General features: G+C 41.1%; 1 protein-coding gene and 1 pseudogene across 2 annotated transcripts in view; one reads left to right on the top strand and one right to left on the bottom strand.

Annotated features, from left to right (window-relative positions):
* Positions 1 to 24,162, top strand: part of LIMA1 (LIM domain and actin binding 1) — a 93,910-nt gene that overhangs the window by 31,888 nt on the left and 37,860 nt on the right. For both annotated transcript variants that reach the window (XM_006091551.3, XM_006091550.2), the window contains exons 2-3: positions 1,075 to 1,216; positions 15,822 to 15,867. In XM_006091551.3, coding sequence (XP_006091613.1) covers positions 1,098 to 1,216; positions 15,822 to 15,867 — 165 coding nt within the window. In that variant the 5' untranslated portion in view covers positions 1,075 to 1,097. The remainder of the gene's footprint in view (positions 1 to 1,074; positions 1,217 to 15,821; positions 15,868 to 24,162) is intronic.
* Positions 7,683 to 9,620, bottom strand: LOC102428485 (annotated as a pseudogene).

Genomic DNA, 24,162 nt, shown 5'->3' with positions numbered 1-24,162 from the left:
ACCCGAGCCATACATTCTACCAGATCAGTTATGCTCTGCAGTTGTAAAGAGAGCTGCAAGTAGTCCTTTCATCTATATTTTTCACTCTTTAAATAAGGAAACTATTGACTCATTTCTAATCTCACCTCTTCTGGACAAAGGTTGGAACTCCTTTGGTAATTACTGGGGCAAAAAAACACACAAACAAAATCAGAGTAGGGACCAGGTGATACCAAGGGTTTTATGCAGTCTTTGACTTGAAAGGATTTTAGGAAAGAATTTAAGTATAGAGGTTTTAGCCCCCTGAATTTAAAGTCATTATACTAATAATTTCCCCAATTGTTAAAAGGCTTAAAATAATAATAATTATAACAAAAGCGATTACTAATATATTATACTTTAAATGCTCTTAATACTACTGTAACATACCTAGTATTTTAAATATATTACCTCCTTAAATCTATATCAAAAGCCTTATAAAGGTAGGTAGTATTCTCATTTTTTCAACTGAAGAAACTAAAACTGGAAAGATAATATAATTTAAGGTAACAAAGTTATGATTTTAACTGAAGTCTATCTTGCCTTAAAGCCCTTGCTCTTTATATTATCCACACTCTGTCCCCAGTTCTTCCCCCAACAAGTAGTCAGTGCTACAGGGTTTGAGGAGAGAGGGCAGCCAAAAGAAACTTGGATGTAGGTAGAACCTAATTTGGACCTGAGTCTACAGAGATACTGATTGTACCTCCCCTGGGATGTAACTCAGAAGAGTGGAACATTTCACTCCTAATGTGACTTTGGAACAGACTTAAGTTCAGGAAAAGGCCAATCGATGTTTGCACAGTAGGGTCAGTCATAAAATGATGGAACTGGAAGAGACCTTCGAGATCATCTGGTCTAACCTTCTCATTTTACAGGAAACTACAACCCAAAGACATTGAATCATTTGACCAAGGTTATGGTTTTTGAGAGAACCGGTAGAAGAGTGTGGTCTGCTGGTCTGAGGCTCTCTGCTCGCTCTCAACATAACACTGCCAGTGCTTGGATGCTGGAGAATTCTCTTCTATGTCTAATATTCTGATTTTCTTTATTGACTAGGTATTTCAGTATCTGTAGACAAGATGGAATCAACTCCATTTAATCGACGGCAGTGGACTTCACTATCATTGAGGGTAACGGCCAAAGAACTTTCTCTTGTCAATAAGAACAAGTCATCGGCTATTGTAGAAATATTCTCCAAGTAAGTGCTGATTCTGGTCCAAAAGGACCATCTGTCTTGAGCAAACATTACCACCTGTCAGGGAAATCAGTAAAGGAAGCACATGGTATCAAATGGCTTTATTGAGCTCCTTTTGTATTTTAAGCACTATATAGGCACTGTGGAGAAGGAGGAGGACTATAATAATCAGGAGACACATTTTATCTTTGAATTTTTGTTTAGTTGGGGAAAGAAAAAGTTAACCAATTCAAAGATAATTATAAAACACATAATTACCAAGCAAAATGTCACAAGTCCCAAATAAGTAAGAGTAAGAGAGAGAATGACCATCATGGACAGAGGCTAGTCACAAAGGCTTCCTGGTTGAGATGAGTTTTAAAGCAAGTTTTGATTTAGTTGAAGGGAATGGAATGTAAGGTGCATTCTCTCTACCTGCGTTGTCCAATATAGTAGCTACTACATATATGACTATTTTAATTAAAATTAAATAATATTTAAAATTCAATTCATCAGCTGCACTGGCCACATTTCATTACATGTAGCTGGTGGCTACCATATTGGACATCACAAAAACATTTCATCATTGCATGAAGTTCTGTTGAACATTACAAACTATGTAGGCAAACTATTGGCCACTGGCTGCATTTTAGTAAATAAAGATTTAGTGGAACACAGCCATGACCATTTGTGTATTGTCTATGGTTACTTTCATCTACAACAGCAGAGTTGCAGCAGAGATCATATGGCCCCCAAAGTCTAAAATATATACTATCTGACCCTTGAAGAAAAAGTTTGCTGACTTTTACTCTGGACCATGAGTTCTTTGATATGAGGGCCCCTTTCCTGCTTATTTTGTATCCCCAGTGTATAGCATGGTGACTTGAACATAGTAGATACTCAACAAGTATTGAAGAAATACTATCTATATATATAAAAGCCTAAGCTACCGTTTAACTGGTAGCTATGATGTGCACTGACCACCAGGGGCAAACGCTCAACGCACAGGCATGGAAACATGGAACAGACTGATGAATCTTAGAGGGAAGGGAGGAGGGGGGAGGGGAGAGGACAGGAAGAGATGAACCACAGATCTAGTATGCATACTAGAGGCCCTGTGCAACAGTGGGGTCCCTCAGCCTGGCCTGCAGGGATCGGGCCAAAACTGGCAGTCTGACATCCCCCGAGGGGTCCGGATTATGAGAAGGTGCAGGCCAGGCCAAGGGACCAGGCCTCTAGTATGTAAATAAGAAACCATGATGGCAAATACATTGACTTTGCTCAATAAAGATGCCGCAGTGAGGAGGAGCTTAGGAAGATGGTAGTTTTACTCACTAGCAGTTTGTTAATTGATAGGTAGCTACAATACATTAAGAAAAGGATGGTAAGTATTTGAAGAAAGTAATTCTGGGAGCTATATCTAGGATATAATTAAATATCAATAAGAGGTTTCTGTAATCTACAGTGTCACCTTTTCTTCAATAACAAATCCATCAAGCATCTGCTATGTGGAAAACACTGCTCTTTCAAACTTTTGACCTTGGTTATTGCTTAAGGTGAAGTGAAGGTTGCATGAGACTTCCTAGCCCTTTTGCCTTCTACATTATGCATTTTATATTGTTGTAATTTTATGTCACACATGTATTATTCTTATATTTAAAATAAGAAAATTAATGAAGCTATTTCAGACAAAAAGGATCAAGATCTGAAGGCTATTAAGACTTAATCCCTGACCTCAAGGAACTTAATGGTACGTTTAGTATAGTTTATATACAGGGTGTCCCCCAAAAATGTATACATACTTAACAGCTGATAGCTCAATTGATATTTCTTTCTTTTCAAATTTAATCCATTGGAAGTAAAAATTATTCAAAGTGTGTATACATTTTGGGGGCACACCCTGAGTACAGGAGGTCCCCAAACTTTCTGCATCTTAAGAATCACATGGGGTACCAGTTATCTATGCTGCATGAAAAAAAAATCTCCAAAGTTTAGTGGCTTAAAATAATGAGAGCATTTATTTTGCTTATAAATCTCTAATTTGGCCAGAGCTTGCCTCTGCTCCCCTCAGCATCAGCCAGGGTGGCTCAAAGACGGGTGACCATAATTTTACCTAAAGGCTCACTCAACTCACAAGTGAGGAGGTCAATGCTGGTAGGCATCTGGGCTCTCAGCTGAGGCCCTGTTCAGAACACCATTTGGCTGCTTGGTTTGGTTGGCTGCATTCCAAGGGCAAACATCCAGACACAGAGGGAGTGAGGGAACAAAGGAGGAAGGGAGTCAGGGTGAGAGGATGTATTGCCTTTTATGACCTAGCCTCAGAAGTTATACACTTTTGCCACATTCTCTCATTAGAAGCGAGTCACAAAGGCTGGCTCATATTCAGAGGAAGGGGAGTTTGACTCTACTTTTATTTTTTTCCCCTTTATTGATTAAGATATTACAAATGTGTCCTTATCCCCCCAATGTCCTCTCATCCCCCAAATCCTGCCCTCACCCTCACCCCCTGTTGTCCACATCCATCGCTTATGCTTATATACATGCATACAAGTCCTTTGGTTGATCTCTCCCCCTTACCCCCACCCTCCCCTACCTTCCCTTTGAGTTTTGAGCATCTGATCGATGCTTCTCTGTCTCTACATCTGTTTTTGTTCATCGGTTTATGTTGTTCATTATAATCACAAATGAGTGAGAGCTTGTGATATTTATCTTTCTCTGACTGACTTATTTCACTTAGCATAATGCTCTCCAGCTCCATCCATGCTGTTGCAAATGGTAGGAGTTCCTTCCTTTTTACAGCAGCATAGTATTCCATTGTGTAGATGTGCCAAAGTTTTTTAATCCATTCATTTGCTGATGAGCACTTAGGCTGATTCCAAATCTTAGCTATTGTAAATTGTGCTGCTATGAACATAGGGATGCATATATCCTTTCTGACTGGTGTTTCTGGTTTCTTGGGATATATTCCTAGAAGTGGGATCACTGGGTGAAATGGAAGTTCCATTTTTAGTTTTTTGAGGAAACTCCATATGTTCTCCACAGTGGCTGCACCAGTTTGCATTCCCACCAGCAGTGAACGAGGGTTCCTTTTTCTCCGCATCCTCGCCAGCATTTGTCATTTGTAGATTTGTTGATGATAGCCATTCTGACAGGTGTGAGATGGTACCTCATTGTCATTTTGATTTGCATCTCTCTGATGATTAGTGACTTTGAGCATGTTTTCATATGTCTCTCAGCCTTATATATGTCCTCTTTCAAACAGTGTCTATTTAGGTCCCTTGCCCATTTTTTGATTGGGTTGTTTATCTTTCTTTTGTTAAGTTGTATGAGTTCCCTGTAAATGTTGGAGATTAAACCTTTATCAGAGATATCATTGGCAAATATGTTCTCCCATCAGTGGCTTTTCTTGTTGTTTTGTTGATGGTTTCTTTTGCTGTGCAGAAGCTTTTTATTTTGATATAGTCCCATTTGTTTATTTTCTCTTTAGTTTCCATTGCCCTAGGAGCTGTGTCAGTGAAGAAATTCCTTCGGCATATATCTGAGATTTTGCTACCTGTGGATTCCTCTAATGTTTTTATGGTTTCCAGTCTTACGTTTAAGTCCTATATCCATTTTGAGTTTATTTTTGTGTATGGTGTAAGTTGCTGGTCTAGTTTCATTTTTTTGCATGTGTCTGATCAAATATCCCAGCACCATTTATTGAAGACACTGTCTTAACTCCATTGCATGTTCTTGCCTCCTTTGTCAAATATTAATTGAGCATAGTGGTTTGGGTCGATTTCTGGGTTCTCTATTCTATTCCATTGGTCTATATGTCTGTTCTTGTGCCAGTACCAGGCAGTTTTGAGAACAGTGGCTTTGTAATACAGCTTGATATCTGGTATTGAGATCCCTCCTACTTTGTTCTTCTTTCTCAGGATCGCAGCAGCTATTCGGGTTTGTTTTTGTTTTTTTATTCCAGATGAATTTTTGGAGAGTTCTTTCTAGATCTGTGAAATATGCTGTTGGTATTTTAATGGGCAGTGCATTGAATCTATAAATTGCTTTGGGTAGTATGGACATTTTGATGATGTTGATTCTACCAATCCATGAACTCGGTATGTTCTTTCATCTGTTTATGTCTTCCTCTATCTCTTTTTTCAATGTCCTGTAGTTTTCTGAGTAGAGGTCTTTTACCTCCTTAGTTAAGTTTATTCCTAGGTATCTTAATTTTTTGGTGCAATGGTAAATGGGATTTTTTTAAAATTTCTCTTTCTGTAAGTTCACTATTGGCGTATAAAAATGTCATAGATTTCTTGGCATTAATTTTGTATCCTGCAACATTGCCAAATTCATTTATTAGGTCTAATAATTTTTGATGGAGTCTTTAGGGTTTTCTAAGTACAGTATCATGTCATCTGTGAATAATGACAATTTTACTTCTTCTTTTCCAATTTGGATGCCTTTTATTTCTTCTTATCTGATTGCTTTGGCTAGCACTTCCAGTACTATGTCAAACAGGAGTGGTGAAAGTGGGCATCCCTGTCTTGTTCCTGTTCTTAAGGGAAATGGTTTTAGTTTTTGCCCATTGAGTATGATGTTGGCTGTAGGTTTGTCATATAAGGCTTTTATTATGTTGAGGTATGATCCCTCTATTCCCACTTTGCTGAGAGTTTTTATCAAGAAAGGGTGTTGGACTTTGTCAAATGCCTTTTCTGCATCAATCGATATGATTATGTGATTTTTTTGTCTCTCAACTTGTTTATGTGATGTATCACGTTTATTGATTTGCGGATATTGTACCAGCCTTGCATTCCTGGAATAAATCCCACTTGGTCATGGTGTATGATCTTTCTAATGTAATGCTGGATCCGGTTTGCTAGAATTTTGTTGAGGATTCTACTTTTATTTTTTTTAATCCTCACTCAATGATATTTTTTCCATTGATCTTCTTAGAGATAGTGGAGGAGGAGGAAGGGGGAGAGAGAAAGAGAAACATCGATATGAGAGGAACATATCAATTGGCTGTCACCCGCACATGCTGGGGATGGAGCCTGCAATAGAGTATGTGCCCTTGACCAGGAATCGAACCAGAGACCCTTTAGTCTGCAGGTCGATGCTCTAAACATTGAGAAAATTGGCCAGGACTGACTACTTTTTGATGGGTGGCGTTTCAAAGGTTGTTTTGGATATGTTTTTGTTTGTTTGTTTTTTCATGATAAAGCTTTTTGTTCAAACATTTTTTTATTATTGTTTAGAGTATTACATATGTCTCCTTTTTCCCCTGATTGACCCCTCCCTGGCCACTCCCACCCCCTAGGACAAGCCCCCACTGCTCCAGGTCTGTGTTCATTGGTTATGCTAATATGCATGCATATAAGTCCTTTGGTTGATCTCTTACCCCCCTCCCCTGCCTTCTCTCTGAGGTTGGACAGTTTGTTCAGTGTTTCTTTGTCTCTGGATCTATTTTTGTTCATCAGTTTATGTTGTTCATTATAGCCCACATATGAATGAGATCATGTGATATTTACCTTTCTCTGACTGGCTTATTTTGCTAAGCATAATGCTCTCCAGGTCCATCCATGCTGTTGCAAATGGTAAAAGTTCCTTCTTTTTTAGAGTAACGTAGTATTCCATTGTGTAGATGTACCACAATTTTTTAATCCACTCATCTGCTGATGGGCACTTAGGCTGTTTCCAAATCTTAGCTATTGTAAATTGTGCTACTATGAACATAGGGGTGTATATATCCTTTCTGATTGGTGTTTCTGATTTCTTGGGATATATTCCTAGAAGTGGGATTACTGGGTCAAATGGGAGTTCCATTTTTAACTTTTTGAGGAAACTCCATACTGTTTTCCACAGTGGTTGCACCAGTCTGCATTCCCCACCAGCAGTGCACAAGGGTTCCTTTTTTTCCACATCCTCTCCAGCACTTGTCATTCCTTGATTTGTTGGATATGTTTTAAAACCATCCTATGTGGCTTCCCTGTCTCCCTCCTCCCCGCCCCCCCAAAGATTCTGATTCAATATCAGAATGGGGCCCAAGAGTGTTTTTAACAAGTATCTCAGGTGATTTTTATTTTTAAGGAAACTTAGGAAGCACTGGTAGTGGAAGAGAGGGACTTGTGAACTTGAAGCACTGAACTTGAACATAAAGCAGAATGGTAGCCTGGCCAGCATAGCTCAGTGGTTGAACGTCAACCTATGAACCAGGAGGTCAAGGGTATATGCCTGGGTTATGGGCTCGATCCCCACTGTGGAGCATGCAGGAGTCAGCCAATCAATGATCCTCTGTCATTATTGATGTTTCTATCTCTCCCTCTCACTTCCTCTCTGAAATCAATAAAAATATATTTTTTAAAAATAAAGCAGAATGATAGGTTCAAGCAAAGGATTGTAGAAAGCAGAACATGAGTAAAGGAAATAGGAAAGCAAGCCATCTGGCATGGAGAATACAAAGGGGAGAAGGGACTGGAAGGCGATAAACAATGGAAACAATTGAAGGTTTTCATGCAGGGAGAATGACAGGATCAGACTTGTATTTTAGAAAGATGCTTCTGGCAAAGGTGTAAAAGGCATACTGGAAAGGGGAGAGATTGATAGCACAGAGACAAGTCATGAGGCTCTCTTGAGAACCAAAGTGAAAGCTATTAAGGGTGGGGGGCAGCAGGGATGGAAAGGAAGGGAAGGATTTGAGACAGTGTTGAGATGAGATTAATGGGACTTGGAAACTCCCTGTTCTGTAGAGAAACTTCTTCGCATTCTTACCCTTTTCACCCTCTCTAGCCCCACCTCTCTTCAGCTGAACTTGGCTTTTCCTTGACATGCATTCTGCCTCTGAGTAGTGTCTGCTACTCTTTCTGCACATGCTTCTCTGAAATATTCTGGCGCCAGGCGTCAGGGGTGCTACTCCGCTACATCTCCATACTGGTTCCCATCTCTTGTATTTTGTGCCTTGTTCTGAAGTTTTAAACCTGTGCTTTTAGACTCACAACTATCTCTACTATAATCCTCTTATCCTCCCATTTTTTGCTTTGTGGGGGCCAGCCTCAGGGTCAAGCTCCTTGTCTTCACGGGGACACTAGCTTCCAGATTCATTCTCTTCTCAATGTTTCTCAGTGGGGGTGCTATTAGCATTTTAGATGAGGCAGGTCTTCTTTATGCAGGATGTTCATCATTTTTGCCTTCCTTCAAATGCTGGTAGCACCCTGTGACATTGTGACAACCAAAAAAAAAAAAATGAAAAGAAAAAAGGGGTGGAGGAGAAACCCCAATAAGATTCCCACACTTTTCCAAATGTCCCGTGGGGCCAGTCGTGCCTCCACTAAAGCATCACTGGTTCACATAAATGATCTGACTGATATTCTGGACTCACAATTTCTTGATCTCCCCGACTTCTTCAACCTGCCCCTTGTCTCTCGTGCCCCTGTATCTAATCCCAACCCCATCATCACCCAGACTCTAATAGAGAGTTTGGAATTAGTAAATCCCATACAAGCCTAGTCAAGAGACTGTAGGAACACATAGGAGGTTTCTGGTCAGAAATTAATATAAAATTTGGAGGAAACTTAATCTGGCTGATGTTCATAGAATTAGCTGGGCTTTACTTTTTTGTGTCGGTGAAAATGACTAGCATTTAAAATATATCTTAATGAAAACACTTTCTCACTCTCTTTAAATAAAAACTCAAATCTGAATATTTTATTTCATTATTATTTTTTAATCCTCACCGAGGATATGTTTTTATTGATTTTAGAGAGAGAGAAAGGGTAGGGGAGAGAGAAACATCGATCCATTTCCTCCTGTATGCATCCCAGACCAGGATCAAACCTGCAACCTAGGTATGTGCCCTGACAGGGAATCAAACCCACAACATTTTTGCTGTTCAGGATGATGCTCCAACCAACAGAGCCACCCACCCAGAGCAAATCTGAAATTTTTCATCTGTAACTGCTCTGGCATGAGGACTTAATAGCTCCCTGGGCCACAGGGTTAGATGACATGACACCACTAATTCCCCAGTGCTGTTGAGGAACCTGTGAGTCATGTCCTCCTTTGTTGGAAGTCCTTGTGACAGCCTTCAGGGGCTTGCTTCTCGTCAAATGTTTAACCACTTTCAGTTTTGGGTTCACTAAGGAATATTCTTGTGAATTTAAGGAGTATGTGCTTTTTCTAATTCAAGCATCTTTAATGCATATTTTCCCCAGCATGGACGTCTTTTTGTACTTTTAATGCTGGTAACAATATGCAGTTTATGAGGGTGCTGTGGATCCCCACCATATTTTTCATGAATTCCAGGTGAGGGCTAAAACACTGTATCTGGAATTCTTGACTTGGTAAATTTGTGACGAATCCAGTCTGTACAAACAAGGGATTGCACGCCTTTTGTCATAGTATGTTATCTCCCTGGGGGCCTCTGAACTATTGAGCTCAAAATCCTGGCCATGAGTGTGGTGGCTGTTCTCTGTAGAGCCATCGACAGGAAGTTGAGCAAAGGAAAGGCCGCTCGCTGGATTTTTCTAATTGTTAATAATGCATTTACATGTATATGTAGATAAGAGTAATTTTTCTAGTATCAGAGCTTGTCTCATGAGTACTTTATAGCTCCAGAGTTTTCTTTTACTAAACTTCTCTGCTGTATAAATAATTGAATTTGCGGTAAGGAAGGGCCTATTGATGGGTCCATTTGAATGGCTAGCTTTGATTTCACTTACCATTGACTTCAACAGAGCATAATCCTTTGTTTGATTAAAATTTGACTCTTTTTGTGGAATTTGGTTTCTTTGCAGAAGGCTCCTGTTTGACTCTGACATTTTTAGAATTAAAGGGAATCTAGTTCAGTGGTTTTCAAACTCTCTTAATTGAGTTCTTCAGAGGAACCTCAGGGGGTAATTCTGAGAAAATGGGAAGACCTAAAGGGCTGAGCCTGAGCCCTTTCACCCTAGTCATCCTGCTTTGATCCCTTTTATGTGTTAGGTTCTAAATAAGATATCATTTGAACAGAGTATTCTGCAGCGAAAAGAGTTTAAAAACTACTGATCTGGCTAACCTTCATCCCATTCCTCTGACAGAATATGAACTTGATGTCCAGTAACTATGACTGGAGACCACACCCTACATAGTGGCAGAACACAGCACACATATTCCTCCCCCTCCCACAGTGCCTGTCACAACTCTTCCCACTCTTGTTACCTACTCCATAGTCCCAAGGAAGAACAGGGTTTATATTTAGTTTTCTTCTTCAGTAAGACAAGAAAAAAAATTGACCCTTAGATCTTCCTGGTTAACCTCTTTGCTTCTTTGTAATATTTTGGTGGTGAAATTGTTCCAGAAGAAAATACATTCACTAAAACTTGGGAGTTTCCATTTTCCCTTTTTGGCTCAGTGTTCCCTTTGCTCTATCTGAGGGCTTATAAGTAAGAGTCATGGCTCAGGAACTTTGTTTTCTGGCCTTAGAAAAGTTTGAGACACTGTTATTACTCCCCAGATAATTTTAGCATCCTCCATCAGCTGCCTGCCTCACAGCTGAGCATTAATGAGCAGTTGCAAAATTAAATTCAGCATGTGAAGAAGAAAAGACTGAAGGGGGAAAAAAATCTGGGCAGGGAAGAGAGATGATATTTTAATCATAGAAATCTCATTGCAAATATTTCCTCCTCAACATTAAATTTTCAGAATGCCTCCGCGCCTTCCTCAAATCAATAACCTTCATATTTTGTGTCAGAATAATGCTAATGCCTTTGAGGAAAGTCTGAGGCCAGAAGCCTGGTCTAACACCAAATTCAGAAGGATTAGGCCTTCGAGTCTCTTAGCCTTCTGAGGGTACAAAGTGTAAAAGTAGCAAGAACCTGGCTTGGAAAAAAGCAGTGGTATAGAACCTGTCTCCCTTTGAATCTACTATTTAGCAAGTACTTCATTACAAATAAAAGGTGAGGATATTTGGTTTGGGAGTTTCAAAAAAATTCAAGACAGCCATCAGTATATATAGATGCTTCAGTGCTAAAAGGTCAGGACTGAAGTGAAAATTAGTTTGATCTTCTTTCTTTAAATCTGTGTTTCTGTTAAGACAGTAAAGGGAACTTCTGAACTTATTTACCCAACTACCCACAGTGTAAATATTTTGCCTTGGAGAACAGTTGACTAAGAATAAATCCATTTGCTGATTGGCTCTGGCTTTCATATATTGTATTATTGCTGTAATACACTGAAGATGATTACCAAGGGTTGTGGAAACACAAGTTCAAGGCAGGTTCTAAGTGCCTTCCTAGCTATAATCCACTGTGTTTCTGCAGTTCCATTTTTAGGTACTCTCTCAGACACATGTACAAGTGGGGAGGGAGGGATATATGTACAAGGACATTCACCACAGCACTATTTACAATGGTAGAAAACTAGAAACAATCCAAATGCCCATTAAAAGGAGTATGGGTAGCCCTAGCCAGTTTGGCTCAGTGAATGGAGCGTCGGCCTGCGGACTGAAGGGTCCCGGGTTCGATTCCGGTCAGGGGCATGTACCTTGGTTGCGGGCACATTCCCAGTAGGGGGTGTGCAGGAGGCAGCTGATCGATGTTTCTCTCTCATCAATGTTTCTAACTCTCTATCCCTCTCCCTTCCTCTCTGCAAAAAATCAATAAAATATATTAAAAAAAAAAAGAAAAAGGAGTATGGGTAAATTAATTATACTATATTCACAATGGAAGAAGATCGCCAAGGTAACCAAGGGCTTCTGTGTTGCTAAATCGAGCTGTTTGTTAGCCTTTGTCTTGCATGACTTCTCACCACTTCTTCCTTCCCACATTTTTTTCTTCTGTTGACTTCACTGGCAGTTTCCTGCTTTTCCTTCTACCTCTCTGCCTGTTCCTTGCCATTCTCTCTTATCACCTCTTCTTCCTCTTCTGACTGCTAATGTTAGGGTCTCCAGGACTGAGTTCTGGGCCGTTTCTTGCACTACACACACTTTGTAGGTGATATCATATACTCCTGTGCTTTAATACCATCTGTGGGCAGACAAGTCCTAAATTTATAGTATTAGCTCAGCTTTCTCTTCTGAGCTCTAGACACATGTATCTAATTACTGCCACCATCAAATGGATGTTTTAGTTAACATGGCTAACACTGACCTCTTGATCTTCCCTATCCGCAAATTCACTCCTCCTTCAGAATTCCCCATTCCAGTAAAGTAAATAGTACTTCCATTGACCCAGCTGCTAGAAACCTGGGGATCACTTTGACTTTTTTCCCCCCACCTCTTAGCACCAATCTTGTTGATTCTATCTCTGAAATGTCTCAAATCTATTCACTTTTCCTTATCTCCAATGCCACCACCCTGGGCCAAACCAGCATCATCTCTCACTAATGCCACCCCCATTCTCAGCCCCCTCCAGTCCATTCTCCACATAGTATCCAAAGAGCTCTGTTAAAAACATGAATTGGATTGATGACCATTCATTGTACCTAGGATTTTTTAAAGTTTTTTCCCCCCCACTGATTGATTTTAGAGAGAGGAAAGGAGAGAGAGAAAGAGAGATCATTTTGTTGTTCCACTTATTTATGCATTCATTGGTTGTTTCTTGTATGTGCTCTGACCAGAGATCAAACCTACAACCTTGGCATATCTAAACAATTGAGGTACCTGGCCAGGACCTCATTGTACCTAGAATTAAGTTAAAAACCCTTACAAAGCCCCTGCTTCCAAGTGTCATCTCCTGCTCTCCCCCTTTCTCAGTGCACTTCAGCAACACTGGGGGTCTTTGTGTACCTATACATGAAACGCTTTCTTGCCTTGGGGCCTTTGCGTGTGCTATTTTTCTGTGTCTGGAATGCGTTTCTTGCCTCATTTTGCCTATTTTTCTATTAAGTTATTTGTAATTTTCACACACACACACACACACACACACACACACACACACTAGTGGCCTGGTGCATGAAATTCGTGTACATTAAAAGGGAATTAATTAGAGGAAATATTTTCATATTGCTATTTGCCCTTTCTCTATAATAGAAGTGTCAGAGATGAAAGAAAATTAGTAAAATGTATATGAAAATCTCCCTCCTGTCAGAGTCTGGGGTGTGCCACGGGACCCAGAGTCAAGTTCCCCGCCCACCCATGTGTGCCTCAAAATCACACGAGACCTGGCCGGCCACACCCCCATCAAGTCCTGCAGGTGGGGGGGTGCAGCCTCAGGTCCCCCGGCACCGGGCGGGGGACACAGCTTCAGGTCCCCCAGCCCAGGGCCAGGACAGGGAGCATGGCCTCAGGTCCCCCAGCCCGGCCTCAGGTCCCCTGGCCCTGGTGCCGGGGTGGGGGGTGCGGCCTCAGGTCCCCCAGCCCCCGCCCCCCCTGTGAGGGTGTGAGGACATGACAACCATTTGCATATTAGCTCTTTATTATATAGGATGTATATATTTTTATTGATTTCAGAGAGGAAGGGAGAGGGAGAGAGATAGAAACATCAATGATGAGAAAGAATCATTGATCAGCTGCCTCCCACATGGCCCCTACTGGGGATGGAGCCCCAAAATTGGGCTTGTTCGCTAACTGTGAATCGAACCATGACCTCCTAGTTCATGAGTTGATGCTCAACCATTGACCCACACCAGCTGGGCGGTTGGTCATTTTCTTATTAATTTGTAAGAGTTCTTTGAGATATTCTGGAGAAATTAGCCATTTTGTGTAATATAAATTGCAAATATCTTTCCAGCTTGTTGCTTAACTTATAGCACTTCTAATATCATTTTCTTTCATCACCTCTTTATGGTCAGTAAAATCCCAGAAATTTGGGGGTGTTTTTTTTACCCTATCCTATAGAAAGTTTTGCTCAGTTGCAGAGTAATACTCAACTGAATTAGATGCTTACTAATATCTGATTATTAAAATGTAAACAGTGATAGGAATGGAAGGAGGACATAGAAATCGTCTCACATAGTCACCTAATTTTGTAGGTGAGGCCGGTAAATGATAAATGAAGTGATATAACCCAGGTCACACAGCAGGTAAACGACAGTGCCAGAATCAGGACTTTTTTTCTGGCTTCCATTTTTGTATGAGGTTATTCTATTTAACACACATACTAAGAAAGTTCTGAGCTTCTGAAGTTGTTTATTAATTGAAAGTTGGTTTTGGTAAAGAAATGGGACCTGGGTGGAGGGGGTCAATGGGAAAAAAAGGGGACAGCTGTAATACTTTCAACAATAAAGATAAATTTAAAAGAAACAACAACAAAACAAAGCACACACAGAATGGGATCTTGCCCATCTGCTCTTCTTCTCTCGCCTCCTTTCCCTCTACAAATATCTTGTGAATTCTGAAATTCTACCTTAACACAGAGAAAAAGCAGCCCTTTTCTGGGGTTGGATTGTTGCTGAGGCATGCAGACCCAAGGAGAGGCACATGGTGGGGTTTCTCCGAGCAATGGTGCCACCTTCAATGCTTGACTCAGAGGCTCTGAGGAAGCCAGATTAATGTTCTGGGTGGTCTTGGAGATTTGCTGCCTCCTGGACCTCCCAGGCCTCCTTGATCTTCAAATGGAGAAAACCTGATTCCCCTCCTCACCCCCCACCGCCCCTGCTGAAAAGCCCTGGGACTTCACTTGATTCTCAGGGATCTCCTGAGCCAAATAATAAAAATGATAAAATAAAGTGCTAAAATTAATAATAAATGTAATAAAGTAATAAAAGTAATAATACATTATATATGCCTGTTTATCAAACCTTAGATGACATTGACTGTAGGCTGTGCCACTATTTCATGCATCACTATGAAAAAATACTGCTAATTAAACAGGACCAGTGCTTGCTTAACACATAAACTTTTCTCATGTGTCACTCTTATTTGTACATAAAAAAAGTAAAATAATTTTTCTTTAAATGCCAAATCATAGTATAATCTCTTTAAACACATTTTAAATTGCATTTAAAACATGTGTGGTACCATCAAATACATTTAACTGAGCCAAAGTGACAATACCAATACTTAGACCAAATTCACACATGTGCAGGCAGTGTGACTACCTCTGGGCTGACAAGAATGGAAGATTTCAAAGGCATCCTCCTGGCAGTTTTCAGTACCTAACCTGTTTAAATTAGTATATAACATGCCCCTGTCAATTTGTTCTCTCTAAAGGGGGGGAGAGGGTAATGCTAATTTTCCTGTAATTCTGTATCTCTGCATTTCCTCCATGTGGGGGAAATGTACATCCTAGGATTAATGCAATGCCATATCCTTCGACTAATCCCAAGGCAGTTTTACACACGTGATCTCATTCAGTCTTCTGGCAACCCTGGAAGTAGCTATATAAAGTCATTTTCTAGATAAGAAACTGAGGCTTAGATTAAGTGACTTGCCAGACATCATCATAGTTACTAAGTGATGAGACTGGGACTAACCCCCCAGCCTTGTGGGTACTTTCTGCTCTACCCAGTTGTTTCCCAGCATTTGGCCTCATCAACTTGGATATGTTATATCGGAGCAGATGACAGGAACAGCAAGAGGTGAGGGCTACTCTCATTCTCTGCTTCTTCTGATAGAGTTGTTAAAGATAGTTGCTGTCAGACATAGGTTTGCAAAAGTCGTTTTCTTAAAGATTGAAATAGTAAAAATATAAGTTTAATTTGAGGACATTCTCTTTTTTCTCTCCCTTCTCCGAAGGTACCAGAAAGCCGCTGAAGAAGCAAATTCGGAAAAGAGGAGAAATGTAAGTACTCAGAAGGCCCGGGGCATGTGAGGCCTCGGGAGCAGAGCCTGTGTGGCCCAGCCACCTGCAGCCTCTGTGGGGCTTGGGCTCCGTGTCAGCTGAGCCAGGCACTTGTGCCAGCTGGTCTGATTTGTGAGCCATTTGCTCAGGAGAACTTGGCTTAGGTGCAGGGAATCATTTTTTCACAGATGTACTCCTTTTGAACCACTTTTTCTTTCCTGAGTTGAGTGAAGGACAGAAGGCCAAGTGCTTTGCCTGAGGTTACTAAAATGGCTTATTACTTCTGCGCAAATTAGGATACAGGGCTTCCTAGGCTGCCATTCTTTTTTTTTTTTTTTTAATATATTTTATTGATTTTTTACAGAGAGGAAGGGAGAGGGATAGAGAGTTAGAAACATCGATGAGAGAGAAACATCGATTCAGCTGCCTCCTGCACACTCCCTACTGGGAATGTGCCCGCAACCAAGGTACATGCCCTTGACCGGAATCGAACCTGGGACCCTTGAGTCCACAGGCCGACGCTCTATCCACTGAGCCAAACTGGTCAGGGCATGCCATCCTTTTTTCCAAATCAAACAACGAGAATTTCTGTATCTCTGCATTTAAGTGGTAGCAGCTGTGCAGCTATTGTCCTCCTCTGGGTTCTTTGTTTGAAACAAACTTCTTGACCCAGTCTAGTTAGCAAGTTTCTTAGCTGCAGGATCCATCAAAGGCTAAAACCTCAGAGCAAGCTCTCTGCTGGTACCATTCTCTACTCTCCCTGCCAGCTAACTTTCCAGCTGGGTTGTATGGTATATTTCTTTTGAAATCTTACTCATTTAATCTTATGGGGGGGGGGGGGGGGCGGAGCCTCACATACTTGGACAAGAATTCTTTAATTTGGCTGGCATTACGAAAACATCCTCCTGGCAGTTTTCAGTACCTAACCTGTTTAAATTAGTATAAAACACGCCCCTGTCAATTTGTTCTCTAAAGGGGGGGAGAGGGTAATGCTTAATGGGTCCTTGGCTTAATTTTCCTGTAATTCAAAAATTGGATCCCCTCAGGTACATTGTAAGAAAAAGCTACCATCATTTCACTCAAATACTAGTTTCGTTTTTTAAAAATCTTTTTATTTATTTATTTATTATGTTATTGATTTCGGAGAATAAGGGAGAGGGAGAGAGAGAGAGAAACATCAGTGATGAAAGAGAATCATCAATCAGCTCCCTCCTGCACGCCCCCACTGGGGACCCAGCTTCGATGCTCAACCACTGAGCCAGACCAGCTGGGCTCAAATGCTGGTTTCTTTTCTTTATTCCTTCTCTCCCCCTTGCCTGCTATTTTCCCCCATTTTCTGTCCTTCCTTCTTTCCTTTTACTATTCATTTAGCAAATATTCAAAGAGCACCTACTATGAGCCACACCCTGTTTTAGGCATTCATACAGACTACTTCCCTGCCACCATAGGGTTTACATTCTAGTGCAGTGATGGCGAACCTATGACACGCGTGTCAGAAGTGACACGCGTGTCAGAGGTGACACACAAACTCATTTTTTTGGTTGATTTTTCTTTGTTAAATGGCATTTAAATATATAAAATAAATATCAAAAATATAAATCTTTGTTTTACTATGGTTGCAAATATCAAAAAATTTCTATATGTGACACGGCACCAGAGTTTAAGTTAGGGTTTTTCAAAATGCTGACACGCCGAGCTCAAAAGGTTCATCATCACTGTTCTAGGGAGAGAGATAGACAAATAAAGATATTGTGTCAGTTGATGATTAGAGCTATGAAAACATGTAGCAGCTAAGAGAGATCGAGTGTAGAGTGGTCAAGGAAAGGTTCTGATAAGGAGACATATGAGCAGAAATCTGAAGATTTGAGCCAGGGAGAAGAATGATTCTGGCCAGAGATAAGAGCACATGCAAATGCTCTGAGGCAGAAACATTCTTCGTATGCTTGGGTAATAGGGAAAGCAAGGCGATATAGGGCCATTGTGAGGACCTAGACTTTCTTTCTCTTTAAAAAAAATATTTTTATTTATTTCAGAGAGGAAGGGAGAGGGAGAGAGGTACAGGAACATCAATGATGAGAGAATCATTGATTGGCTGCCTCCTGCATGCTCCACACTGGGTATCGAAGCCTGCAACCCAGGCATGTACCCTGATGGGGAATCAAGCTGTGATTTCCTGGTTCATAGGTCGACGCTCAGTCACTGAGCCACACAGGCCTGGCTCAGGACTTAGGCTTTAACCCTGATGGAGTGTTTGTGTGCAAAGGAGTGATGTGATCTGGTTTAAATTTTAAAAAGAGGAGAGGCTAGAGCTACAATGGCAGAGGCATGGAAGCCAATTATAAGACAACTAGAGGCCTGGTACACCAAATTAGTGCATGGGTAGGGTCCCTAGGCCTGGCCAGTGATCAGGGCTGACCAGGGCCTTCCAGCTGCTGGCCGGGGCCTCCCTTCCCCGGCTGCCAGTTGCTGGCCAGGGCCTTCCTTTGTTCCACGCTGCCCCCTGGTGGTCAGTGCACATCATAGCAAGCGATCAAACTCCCGGTCTCCCGGTCAAACTCCCAAGAGGACACTTTGCATATTAGCTATCCTATATAATAAAAGGCTAATATGCAAATAGACCGAACAGTGGAACAACTGGTCGCTGTGACACACACTGACCACCAGGGGGAAGATGCTCAACACAGGAGCTGCCCCCTGGTGGTCAGTGCGCTCCCACAGGGGAAGCGCTGCTCAGCCAGAAGCCAGGCTCATGGCTGGCGAGCGCAGCAACGGTGGCGGGAGCTTTTCCCACCTCCGTGGCAGTGCTAAGGATGTCTGACTGATGGCTGCTTGGGCCTAAGCCATCAGTAGGACATCCCCTGAGGGCTCCTGGACTGCGAGAGGGCGCAGGCTGGGCTGAGGGACCCCACCCCCCCAGTGCACAAATTTTGTGCACCAGGCCTCTAGTCTCTATATATATAGACTAGAGGCCTGGTGCATGAAATTCGTGCATGGGTAGGGTCCCTAGGCCTGGCCGGCAATCAGGGACCATCTGTGGGGTGACTGGTGGGGCAATTGGGGGGCCCCGCTGGCACTCGCCTTGGCTGGCCTGGGGCCTGCGGGCTGGGGGCAGCTCCTGCATTGAGCGTCTGCACCATGGTGTTCAGTGTGTGTCATAGCGACCGGTCGTTTCGCTGGTCATTCCACCATTTGGTCGATTTGCATATTAGGCTTTTATTATATAGGATTGTAATGATTTAAGAAAGATATGATAATGGATTGGACTGGAGTAGTAGCCACATAGGTAATGAGAAGTGGTCAGGATTTATACTGAAGGTAAAGAGAAAAAGAAGAATCAAGAGTGGCAACAATGTTTTTGGACCAAACACTTGGGAAAATGCCATTAATTGCGATGAGGAAGACCATAGTAAAAGCAGGTTTAGAGTAGAAGAAATATTAGAAGCTCAGTTTTGGACTTATTAAATATAAAAATTTTTATAGTTTTTTATCTAAACGGAGATGTCAAATAGGAACTTGGATGTACAAATTTAGAATTGGAAGAGATCTGGGCTGGAGATGAGAACAGATATATATCAACATGTCAGTGGTATTTAAAGATGCATGAGAAGCATGAGATTACCTAGGGAGGGAGTGTAGCTAGAGGGAAGTTCTGAGGACTGAGATGAAGGGTACCTTGTTGTTTAATGGTTGGAGAGATAAGGAGGAACCAGCAAAGAAAACTGAAGGAGAGCAACTGGTGAAATAGCAGTGAAACAAGAGAATGTCAGGAGTCAAGTGAATAAAGTGTTTCTAAAAGGAGAGTTCTCAGCAGAGTCAAACACACAGGCTGACAACTGATGGTTGGACTTGGCAACATGAAGATCATTGGTCATCATGTGCTGTTGGGGAGTGGGATAGAGGTCTGATGGACTAGGTTCAACAGAAGTTGACACCATGAGTGTAAACAAACAATTATGGAGCATAAATTTATGGAGGAATAAGATGTGCTCCCTGCCTTCATGGGACTGTTCAGAGTTTGGAAAATAGAATTTATAATCCTAGAGTGATAAGTACCATATTAAAGAAATACTCAAGGTGCTGTGTTTTAATTTAGGAAAGATTTATAACCTGGGCTATGCCATGTCAAGGAAAGCTTCCCAGAAGTAGTGCCTGAGCGAGCCCAAAGGACAAATAGGAATTAGCTTTAAAAGTAGGGTAAAGGAGTGGCAGAGGAGGCAGCACATATACAATGTGGAGGTACAAGAGAACAGGCACCTTTGACAGTTGAAAAGGTAATTGTCATATTCATCAAGATAGAGAATTCATGGGAAAAAAACACACAGATTAGTCCGGGCCAGTCTGGCTCAGTTGGCTGAGCATTATCCTGTACACCGAAAGGTCTCTGGTTCAGGTTGTGGGTTCAGTCCCTGTCAGGGTGCATGCAGGAGGCAACCGATCGATATTTCTCTCACACATCAATGTTTCTTTCTCTCTCCCTCTCTCTCCTTTCCTCTCTATCTAAAAAGCAATAAAAATATATATTGTTTAAAAAGAGTAAGGAAAGGGGGGGGGACATATTAAAATGTGAGGAATGAAGGGAAGAGAAGGGAGACTTCAGCCTTAGATAAGGATGAGTGTAAGATGCCTGTAGGATTTCCAGGAGAATTAATAGGTAAGGAGAGAGTTATGGGTTATGAGTCATCAACAGATAGCAGGGGGCTGAAACCAGATTATCTACAGAGAATATGTACAGTGAGCAAAGAAGAGGACATAAGACAGAGCCTCGAGGGACCTCGCTGTAGAAGAGAGGAACAGGGGAAGAGAAACCTATAAAGAAAATTGAGAAGTGGTCAGAAAAATGGGAAGAAATCTAGGAAAAGGGGGTATCACATACACCATGGAAGGAAGTAATTTTCAAAGCTGGGAGTAATCAGTAATATAAAATGCTGTAGAGAGATCAAAAAAATAAAGCAGAAGTGTCCATTGCACTTGACAACTGAGGTAAAAGGATGTGAACAAGTAATTAAAGAAGAAACAATAAAAAAAGAAAAAAAAAGAAGAAACAATAAACATGAAAAATGCTTAGCCTCACTAATAATCAAAGAAATTTAAAGTATTCATAAACTATAAATTGTAATGTAAACAGTTGGCAGATTTTCAAATGGATAATATTCAGTATGTGAAGAAGTATGAACTCATACACTGTTAGTGAGAAGTCAGGCAATACCTATTAAAATATTAAATATATTTCATACCCATTGATCCAGCATTTCTACTTTCAGAAATTATCACACACAAAAAAATCACAAGAAAAAGAAAATAAACTTAAAAGATACATATTGCAGGATTTTTTATAATACTGAAAACTTTAAAATAATTCAGATATTCATCAATGAAGGAATGATAAATTATGGTACATATATTCAGTAGGATATTGTGTTGTATATTATAATATATACTAGAGGCCTGATGCACGAAAATTTGTGCACTTGGGGGGGTTCCCCTCAGTCCGGCCTGCACCCTCTTGCACCCTCTTGCAGTCTGGGACCCCTCGGGGGATGTCCACCTGCTGGCTTAGGCCCAATACCCCAGGGAGTATGCCTAAGCCATAGTTGGACATCCTTAGCGCTGCTGAGGAGGCAGGAGAGGCTCCCGCCACCACCGCTGCGCTCGCAGCCACAGCTGTCAGCCCAGCTTGTGGCTGAGCAGATCTCCCCCTGTGGGAGCATACTGACCACCAGCGGGCAGCTCCTGCGTTGAGCATCTGCTCCCTGGTGGTCAGTGCACGCCATAGCAACTGGCCGTTAGGGTCAATTTGCATATTACCCTTTTATTATATAGGATAGTATTACTATATGAGTAAGATTTCATGTACTGACATGGACAGATATCAAAAGTACATTAAATGATTAAAGCAAGGTACAGAACAGTAAGTATAGTATGATTTTATAAAATAAATATAGTTTATAAAAATAAGGGGGAAATTGAGAGCATATACACCAAAATATTGGCAGTGGATATCTTGGATGGGAGGGATGGGGATGTCAAATAGGGAAAATTATAGCATATTTTCAAGACATGTATGCACCAGTATACATTCCTATATTGATTGTGACTTTTTCCTCCTAATAAGTTTTTTTTATTACTTTTGTAATCGAGAAAAATAATATTAAAAGTAAAATAACAAAATGGAAATTTTTAAGAGGTAATTTGTGATCTTGATTAGTGCTACTTCAGAAATATTTTGGTAATAGAATTAGAGTGAATGGAAAGTGATCAAGTGGAAATAGCAGCTACAGGTCTTGTGCTTTCAAGACACTTAACTCTGAAATGCAAGAGAAGCAATAACTAGAGGAAGACATAAAGTTGAGGAAGGGTTGCTATATTTTTTAAACAAACTTGTTATTTTGAAATAATAATGAACCTACAGTAGAGTTACTAAGATAGTATAGAGAGTTCCTATATACCTCCACCCACCTAGCTTCCCCTAAGGGTAACATCTTACATAACTATGGTACATTTATCAAAAATTAAGAAATTAACATTGGTGCAACACTATTAACTCAACTACAGACTTATTGGAGCTTACCAGTTTTTCCACTAATGACAGAGGGTTGTTTTTAAGATCCACTAGACTTGCAAGAAGTCTGAACTGTCTCTGGAGGAACAAGAAGTGTCCATATAAATTTATAGAAGTGACTAACCAGGTAAAAGAACACTTAAACATTCTACCATGAAAAGCAAGTTAGAGAAACATCAGGGAACAAGTAGGCAAATTTGTTCCTTTAGCAAATAGTGGGATAACCTAAATTTCCAAAAATTTACTCCTCGTTTTCTCTTCCTCTCCCACTTATTCTTGGGACCCAGAAACACAAACCATTAATACCACCACCAGTTATATTTCCAGGTTCCCTTCAAGCATGGAATATGCCAGTTCCTGAAATCTGTGCTGTCTGGGCACTCATCTCAAAATGACTGGCTATCACTTTTCTGAACAGCTCTCAGCCTAGGAATTTCTTTCCTTCCTTGGAGGCTGTACATCCAGGTAGTCCATGTTTCTAATCCCACTGCTGTATCCTACCAAACACCCGCCTGCTTTTTAAAAAAATATATTTTGTTGATTTCAAAGAGTAAGGGAGAGAGATGGATGATAGCTAGAAACATCAATGATGAGAGAGAATCATTGATAAGCTGCCTCTTGCACACCCTCCACTGAGGATCAAGCATGCAACACAGGCATGTGCCCTAACCGGCAATCAAACTGTAACCTCCTGATTCATAGATTGATGCTCAACCACTGAGCCACACTGGCAGGCCGGGCAAACATCCTCCTGCTTTTAATGTGAACATTCCCATGTCGATTTCAACATTAAAGCTCATTTGACCCAGCCTCTTCATTTTACAGGTGAGATAACTGAGACCCAAAGAGAGGAAGGGACTTATTCAAGGTCATACATCTCAGAGTGACAGAGCGAGGACTCACCCTAATTCCAAGTCAGACGCTCCTGCAGAAAGGACACTGTGTTGCATCTCCTTGGTGTTCCTGATCTGGATTTAGGCAGCCAATTATGGTCTAGAGCAGCGGTTCTCAACCTGTGGGTCGAGACCCCTTTGGGGGTTGAATGACCCTTTCACAGGGGTCGCCTAAGACCATCGGAAAACACATATAATTACATATTGTTTTGTGATTAATCACTATGCTTTAATTATGTTCAATGTGTAACAATGAAAATACATCCTGCATATCAGATATTTACATTACGTTTCATAACAGTAGCAAAATTACAGTTATGAAGTAGCAACGAAAATGGTTTTATGGTTGAGGGTCACCACAACATGAGGAACTGCATTAAAGGGTCGTGGCATTAGGGAGGTTGAGAAACACTGCCTTAGGGCTTCTTATGCCCATGGATTGGTGGTGGCTTTGAAGCTGGGTCAGTTCCTGCACCATGTTCTTTCTCAAGTGATTGTGGTTTGTTTGTTTTCCAAATGATCTACCTCTAATATTAAGAAAACAAATCAGACATAGTCAGAAAGAGCAAAAGAGAGGAATGTCACCTTTTCGCAGTCTGTGAATTCTCAGGCAAATCTTCCCAAGAAGAAAACAGTTTTAATTGCCTTCAAACCTTCCCCAAAGAAAGTGAGACCAAAGTAGAGCCTTTCCATTGTTTCTCTCTCTCTCTCTCTCTCTCTCTCTCTCTCTCTCTCTCTTTCTCTCTCTCCCTTTCTTTCTCCCTTTCTCTCTTTCTTTCTTCTTTTCTTGTATATGACATATAACTGGTTGAGTGCCTTTTGCTATGGCCCATGTCATTTCAG

This window comes from Myotis lucifugus, unplaced genomic scaffold (assembly GCF_000147115.1).
Source record: "Myotis lucifugus unplaced genomic scaffold, Myoluc2.0 scaffold_91, whole genome shotgun sequence".
Taxonomy (NCBI): domain Eukaryota; kingdom Metazoa; phylum Chordata; class Mammalia; order Chiroptera; family Vespertilionidae; genus Myotis; species Myotis lucifugus.
The sequence above is the reverse complement of the archived record's forward strand: the minus strand, read 5'-3'. Positions and strand labels throughout refer to the sequence as shown.